The sequence below is a fragment of the Leopardus geoffroyi genome, chromosome B3, assembly GCF_018350155.1.
Source record: "Leopardus geoffroyi isolate Oge1 chromosome B3, O.geoffroyi_Oge1_pat1.0, whole genome shotgun sequence".
Lineage (NCBI taxonomy): Eukaryota > Metazoa > Chordata > Mammalia > Carnivora > Felidae > Leopardus > Leopardus geoffroyi.
Genome location: NC_059337.1, coordinates 33,822,102 through 33,830,384, shown reverse-complemented (window position 1 = coordinate 33,830,384; position 8,283 = coordinate 33,822,102). Strand labels below are relative to the sequence as shown.

Sequence of the window (8,283 nt, the reverse complement as noted above, 5' to 3'; positions counted from 1 at the left end):
TATGGTAATTTTATTTTTTATTTTTTGAGGAAACCCCATACTGTTTTCCACAGTGGTTGTACCAGTCTGCATTCCCACCAACAGTGCATAACCATCATCCTCTTTTAATTGCAATATCTCATCAGTATTTCCAATCCCAGTTTTCTTGCCTTACATTTTTTCTTTTTCCCTTAGCACTTAATCACCTTCTTGCATACTATGTAATTTATTGTTATTGTCTTATCTCCCTCACTCACCACTGTAATATATAAGCTCAATGAAGGTAAAGATCTCTATGAACCTTGTCCACTAATATACCCCAAGCACTTAGCATTGTGCCTAAGTCACTCAATGCCTAACTCACTTAATGATAATTATTGGAATTAAAAAAATGGAAATCTGTCATCCCCAGCAACAGAATGAGAATCTAAGTCCACAATTTTGTACAACATAGGCATTTTCTTTTAGACCAGGGATCAACAAACTTTTTCTTAAATATTACTAAATATTATAGGCTTATAGGTCATATGGTCTCTGTGGTAACTACTCAAACTCTGCCTTTGGAGCTCCAGGGTAGCCAGAGACTGTGTATAAATAAATGGGCATGACTGTGTTCCAGTAAAACTATTTACAAAAATAAGCAGCCAACCAGTGGGCTGTACTTCACTGATTCTCCTTTAGACAAAGATATATCTTGGTAAATCATAGCTCTTCATTGGCAGGCTCAGCTGCATTCATCTACTTTATCAATTGCCAAAAACAAAACTTTGGAAAGGTGAATGCAAACCTAGCAGAATTACAGATCAGTAGCTTCTCTGTCTGCAGCAGATTGGGCATTCCTTACTCAAAGTGGCCGTTGAGCAATACGTGACTTGGAGGTGGGGGGTAGGGAGAAAAATCCTGACATCAGCCACTTTCTCACTAATGAGTGTAGAACACATTATCTGTAGCTTGGGAGTGTCCTCTAGAGATTTCTAATATGCAGAATGATCTACTTCTGAGACCTCTTTTCTCTAGGCCATTAAGTTCTTTGGCAAGCATTGATGATGAATTTCCTGTGGCAAAGAAACCATTTTTATTTTTGTCAGCTATTCTAAAAGTCAATAGGTTGACGCAGTTGGTTATAAAACTATCTGCCAATATTCTGAGGCCCAAACCCTAATCTCCTGCCATGTAGACAATCAGAATGCACAGTATAACCCCTGTAACAAAGAACTATGCAGCCCAAAATATCAGTAGTACTGAGGTTGGGAAACCATGATCTAGACTATTCTGCTATACTTTTTGTCTGCTTTACACTCCATTGCCAAACCAGGATTCCTAAACCACCGAATGTATCCTTCACTCCTAAGATCCAGTAGCTCCCCATTGCCTGAAAGACCAAGTCTTTCCTTCTCATCCTGGCATTTAAATCCTGAGGGATTTTGCCCACTTATGTACTCATTCCCCAACAGGAACTCAGCTTTTCCCAAGCTTCCATCTGCACCATCTTCCACACACATGCTTTTACCGATGTTACCCCCTAAACATGTACCTTGTGAGGATCCTCCCCACATCTCCCCTCTGATCCAAATCTTACTCATTCTTTGAAGCCCACACATGCTGCACACCCCTCTGCCAATGAGTTGGTCTCCTTTTGTACCACTACCTTTAGTACTTATTGTGGGCTCACTGTTATATGGCTCTCCCCTCTATCTTGTTTCCTCAATAACCTCCCTAAAGGGTTCCATATTATATTTCTGGTCTTTCCGTCTCAGTTTAAGGTGTGAAAACTGTATTGTTGTATTGAGAGTTTCTTGTAGTAAGAGTCAAATGAGATAAATATAAAAAGTACCTTGTACAGGGCCTTGCACCCAGTTAAGTGCTTGCTCAGAAAACTATAGCATCTATAGAAGCATACAATCGGGAACCCATAGAACATGCTTAATAAATCTTTTAGTAGTATTTATGTACTAGAGAGAGCATGCATACAGACTAGCCTGGTATTTGGAACCAACAGCAAAGAAAAACTTGCATCAGAAATTCTACACCAATTAACACGCCTTCATGCTAGAGTGAATCCAAGAGCAGTGGGTGTCACATTTTCTCAAAGTGGTGCCTAAGCCAACCTTTTGCATTTAACAAGTTAATGAATAGCTTATGAGTAACACTTTGCCCACTCTGGCCCTATTTAGAAGGCTGCCAATAGGATAGGATATCAGTATGCCACACTCTGCTTTGCTGGGGTCCCAGCTGTATCCTCCCTAAGTGATTCTGCTCTTAGCAGCTGGGGGGTCTGATATCCCTAGAGAAGTCGGCACCAGTGGGATGAGGCTGCAGAGAGGTCCTGGCCTTTCCCCAAATGGAAGAGAGCCTTGTCTCAGATCCTATGAGAGAAGAGAGTGGGGCATGGTATTCTGAGCAGCCCAGGTTTGGCTTTGGGCCAAGCACTGAGTGGCAAACAAGAAGGAACACATTCCGGGAAGGCAAGGAGCCCTGCCAACACAAAGGCGGCCCAGCAAGCTGGGCCTGCTGGGCGCCAGGTGCTCCTTGGCTCTGTGGAGGTCAGGCACGCAGGCAGATGCACTCGGGTTTCTCTGGATTATCATTTCAGAGGCTTAAACCCCTCCTTCCCTCTCACTTTAGATGGACAAAGCAGTGTTAAACCTCTGTTTCCCCTGGGGTCTAGCCCCTTCTCTCCAAATGAAGGTAGGAGGAGAAAGAGTGTTATGGCCTCCTGAAATCGTACATTGCTGGAGCCAGATTTCTATAATTCTGTGCCCTAAGAGGCTACCTACAACAAGGGCAGGTCAGGGGGAAAGCCTGGGATTTCTATGTCCTTGTTGGAAGAGAGGCAGAGCTGCCCTCTCTCCCTTTCCTGCACCCTCACTCCCCCCATCCCCCAAACAAGACATGCTTATTCTTCACACCTGCCAGTTCTGCCTCGATACTGGCCTTACCTTCTGAAGGTCTGGAGAGCCCTTGGGAATGCGGTCCACTCCACCCCACCCCCATCCTGCTATGAAAGGAGAAGAGAAAGGACCAAAGGGGACCATAGAGAAATGGCCACAGGAGCTTCCCTTTGCCACTGAATAGACAATGTGCACTGGACTTGGACAGTCCTGGCCCATTTTCACCCGCAAGGGAACAAAGGAAACTGAAGTTTATGCCTCTCCTCCTTGGCTCCAGTTCCTGCTGGACTTTGCTGCCACCTAGTGGTCCAGAAGGCATCTCTTCCCCTTCAAAGAGCCCAGCCTGGGGATCTGGCTTCTGTCCCCGCCTGAGGCAAACAGAAGAGCCTTCTCTGAGAAGCTTCTCTACCCTAGGACGCCCTGCTTCTGACGCCCAGCAGCCAGGAGAGAGGAGCTGCATAGGTTCATGACCTCACCCAGCTCGACAGGTGTCCTAATGCCAGGTAGGAAGGCCAAGGCTAGCTGGCTGGGTGCTGGGAGCAGGAGGGTGGGCAGTCTTACAGGAGGCCCTGTTGGGGTGCAGTTCTGCCAGAACTCCCCTCATTCCTGAATGCCCTTTTCACCAGAGCCCCTGCTCCTTTCATGACCTTCTCTCATTTGGCTACATGCATGTTGCAAAACCCTGCATTATATATTTCCCTCAATTTCTCCAAATTTAAGGCAGCTGTTTCTTCCTTATAGTTAGCTCATTTCAACTTTAAAAAATATAAAGATTATTTGACCTCTCTGTGATGCTGCTGCTATGAGCCAGCCTGAGAATAATGAATAGGGGGTATATTACCATGTAGATTATCAGCCATATTTTTCTGCATATTATATCCATGGGTTTATTTCCTCTAGCAAAAGAAAGCACTTGGTTTCAAGGACCACTGAGCCTATGAGCTCCAAACTTTCAGATCTCAGTTGGCAGTACTGAGGAATTGTATAAAATCCAAACTCCCTTCTCCTGCCTACCTCTCCAACCTCTGTGTGTGTGTGTGCGCACGTGCCCACACATGTAAAATACACATAAAATTTACCATCTTGATACTTTTTAAGTGTATATTCCCATTATTGTGCAACCATCATCACTGTCTCCAGAACTCCGTCCATCTTGTAAAACTGAAACTCTATGCCTATTAAACAATAGCTTTCACTTCCCTTCCCCACAGCCTCTGGCAACCACCATTCTACTTTCTGTCTCTATGACTGTGACTATTCTAGGAACCTCTCAGAAGTGGAATCATACAGTGTTTGTCTTTTTGTGACTGGCTTGTTTCATTTAGCAGAATGTCCTCAAAGTTCATCTACGTTGCAGCGTGTGTCAGAATTTTCTTCCTTTTTGAGTCTGAATAACATTCCATGGTATGTATATACCACATTTTGTTTATCCATTCATTGGCTAATAGACACCTGGGTTGCTTCCACCTTTCGGCTGTTATCAATAATGCTGCTCTGAACATGGGTGTACAGATAGATAACTCTTCAAGACCCTGCTTTTAGTTCTTTTGGGTATATAGCCAGAAGTGGTATTACTGGATCATAAGTAATTGCTTTTCATGCTTTGAAAACCTGTTTTGCACATTCTGTTTTGCACAGTGGCTGCAGCATGTTACATTCCTACTAACAGTGCATAAGGGCTCCAATTTCCCCACCTCCTCACCAACACTAGTATCCTGTTTGAGAGTAGTCATCCTAACGCGTATGAAGTGTATCTGATTGTTGTTCTGATTTGCATTTCCCTATTGACTAGTGATGTTTAGCATCTTTTCATGTGCCTGTTGGCCATCTGTGTCTCTTCTTTAGAGAAATGTCTATTCAAGTTGTTTGTTTACCTATTTTTACTTGGTTGTATGTCTTGTTGGCATTGACCTCTCCAACCTCTTTCACATCACTCTTCCACCTGCTTAGTACCCAGAGTCATGTGGACAGTCTCTCTGTGCAGAGACATATACATCTTTCCTACATTTTGCAGCTATTGATCCATTTTCTGGGAAATTCTCTTTTCTCCTCCCACAGCTGGCCCTTTCACCAGCCTAAATGGCACTTCCGAGAACCTTTCTTGACCAGCCATCCACAGCCAACTCCCTATTTAGTCTCATATCACTGTTTGTTTCCTTCATGGAACCTACTCACAATCTGTAGTTACTTTGTTTATTTACATATTTACCTGGAACTTATGTCCACATGGAACATAGGTGCCACAGGCACACAGGGACATTGCCTGACATGTTCACTGCTCTATCCCCAGTGCCTCGCATGGTACCTGGCTCATAGTCTGCACTTAATATTTACTGAATGAAGGGGCGCCTGGGTGGCTCAGTCGGTTGGGTGTCCGACTTCAGCTCAGGTCACGATCTCGCGGTCCGTGAGTTCGAGCCCCGCATCAGGCTCTGGGCTGATGGCTCAGAGCCTGGAGCCTGCTTCTGATTCTGTGTCTCCCTCTCTCTGCCCCTCCCCCATTCATGCTCTGTCTTTCTCTGTCTCAAAAATAAATAAACGTTAAAAAAATTTTTTTTTTAAATATTTACTGAATGAATGAATCACTACTAGAGGGGGCATCCTAGGGAAAAAGTGATGTGGCCCAAAATGAAGTTTAACCTCCCTAATCGAGGCTCAAAGTCACAGAAAAGGACACAGGAATTTTCTGGTTCTGAGTTCTGCACTTCAATTGCTGAGTCAGAAAAAAGCACAGGACTATTCGAACCAGGGACATTGCTTGGGATCTGCCCCAGAGAAGTGGGGAAGCATTCTCAGTGTCCACCCAACAGAGGCAGAAGGCTGTGGAGGCTTGCTGTGGCCACTCTTGCCCTTCCCATTATGCCTGAAGTATGAGGCAGCTCAGCTAAAGTCGTGTGAGATTTGCAGAGTACTGGGGATTCTGGGAATGACTTGGGCTCCATCAGTCTCTTGAGTGCTAAATGTGTCAGTAGGATACCCTTTGCGAGTAGTCAAAAGATAAAAAATGAACTTTCCATACCACAGGACACTAGAAAAATCAAATTTTTGTATTTTAAAATATTTTCAAAGGCTAATACTATGGTGGAACAACCCAAGGATAGTTGAACCAATCTCTCAGGGAATTAAAGGAGTATCAGCCAGTGCAAGCAGGTCTGTACAAATACACAGTTTACAAATGAGCACAACCAAAAGGGACATTGGCCCCAGAGGACCAGGCTGGGGAATCAAAGGGAGAAACAGAGGGCCCTCCAGAGCGACAGGCACACTCATACCACTGAAATCCCTGGACCCGAGAGGGCCTCCAGAGCCACCCCACCCTACAGCATGCCTCTTGCCCTTTCTGAGCCTGTGGCACAGGTGGAGACTAGATTCACCAGCACTTTGGCACTGTTACCCATGACTTGGCACCTCTGCTGGCCCCTGATGAGCCTCTGGCTCAACCTGGCAAGGCTCAGAGAATGGACCTACTCTCCCCGCCCTTCGGCAAGGACCAGGGCCGGGAGACACTGGGGCAAGTATTTCCCTGAAGACGTGATGGAAAGGAGTGATGAAGGGGGCTGGTTCCAAAAAAAGGATGGGGTTTTCCCCACTGTGGTGCTGTGGGGAGAATGGAATGAGTTTCACCTGATACATACAGATGAGGTGCAAGCAACCCCCCCAGGCTCTAAGCGTAATCCTATAACCCGCAATGGGGTGAGGATGAAGAGACTGCTAGTCTGAGCTTTGGGACTTGTCACCTGCAGTCAGTCCCTCCAATTCTTGTTTGGGTTTGTCCTAATAGGACAATCATGGCTCTGCAATAAATAATTTCTGCTTGGATTTCTCCCTGATTAACCTTTCAGGTGTCCGAAGGAGGAAAAACAGTGGCTATTTCTGAAACCACTCACCCCATCACCACTTTCCCTTGATACCTCTGACCTCTTCACTGAGGCCCCTCTAGAACCTCCAAAGGCACTGTCTTAGCAGATGGGAGTCCCAGGAAGAGCAGGCAGAGTTCTGAGGCATAGGCGAGCTGTTTAGAAAATAGGCGGCCCTGGCAGAAGCGGAGGAATCTCTAAAAGCTACCACTGTGTCTACTCTTCTCATCCCCTACTTCTCTTGTCCCCAGAGATATCAGACAGAACCCCTTGGCCTGGTCCCTGCACTGTACCAGGCCCACCTTGGACACCTCTACCTTATTCATAGAATGGAGAAGCCTCCCCCCATGGCCCGCAACATACTTATTTCTGGTGACATGAGTGAGCTTTGCCCTGCAGTGGCCCTATACCATTGTGCCCAACTGCCCAGCTGCCCAGCCTCACCTCCCGACAGGTTGCTATGGGTCACGGCCTCTCAGGCAGTCGGCCAGGGAGTACAAAGCAAAACTCAAATCAAAGCCACCAACCTTCCCACCCACCCCAGCCCCAGCCCCTACTTCCCGCCTGGGAGACCTTAGAACTGTTTGAGCACACGAGGGGAAGACAGTACCAGGTCTGTGACCACAGTGATCAAAGGCCCCGCTCCACCTGTCTCACCAGGAAGTGGCAGCTCAGGACACAGAATGCTGGACCTCTGCTCTCCTTCACAGCCCCTGCCACCATCCTCTGCTGCAAATACTGTCCTCCAGGTTCAGCCAGCCTCTTTGTGAGGGGCCAGGATAGAGCCTCAGCACAGGGCACGAACGTTCCTCTCTGGCTGGAATCCTAGCCACACGCCCTCCTCTCCTGCTTCATAGCTTCCCCCTCCCCTTCCTCTCCCCCAGTCTGCCCTTGGCCTGACAGGGGCCTGGCTCCCGGAACAGAGACTCTCAGGGGCGCAAGTGAGAGCACAGTATGTTGGGAGAGAGCAGAGCCCCACTGGTGGTTTGGGTTAGAGCCTCTGTCCCACTGAGGCAGCGAGCCGCGTGACAGTTGGAGAGGTACATTCCAGGAACCAAAGCATGGCCTTTGTCCCTCCGGTGGCTCCTAGTGTTCTGCACCTGTGCCAGGCTGTTTCCAAGGAACAAGTTAATTTTCTTTTTTCACTGAAGTGCTTGCTGAAGCTTAGTATACAGAATTTCTCAGCTGTTCCAAGAATCTGGCTCTTTGTCCGAGTCCCCAAATTGTAGGAGCTTTGTAAACAGGAGAGATAAGAGTTAGGGGGAGGAGGAAGGATCTGGACTATGTTCCTTCATACTCAGTCTCAGCGTAGCAGCAGCATAAACCACGGCGATCACTGGTGGAACCTTAGCACGCACAGCATTCTTCATGGAGAAGTGGGGACAAAGGCCAGGTGGCTGTTACCTGTACACAGGAGATGCCCACATCAGAGAAAGGGCCTAAAAGGCAGACAGATCAGAACCTTTCTTGCCCCACAAGAGTGAGTCAGGGTGGGATCTGTGCACCCTGCACACTCTGTCCAACCTTGCTTAGGGCCATCAAGCCAGCACAAGGGC

General features: G+C 47.0%; 1 protein-coding gene across 14 annotated transcripts in view; it reads right to left on the bottom strand.

The window, feature by feature from the left end:
- Positions 1-5,896: 5,896 nt before the first annotated feature.
- The window catches only part of GRAMD2A (GRAM domain containing 2A), a 33,663-nt gene continuing 31,276 nt past the window's right edge, over positions 5,897-8,283 (bottom strand). For all 14 annotated transcript variants that reach the window (XM_045449193.1, XM_045449195.1, XM_045449197.1 and 11 more), the window contains one exon: positions 5,897-8,131. In XM_045449193.1, coding sequence (XP_045305149.1) covers positions 8,128-8,131 — 4 coding nt within the window. In that variant the 3' untranslated portion in view covers positions 5,897-8,127. The remainder of the gene's footprint in view (positions 8,132-8,283) is intronic.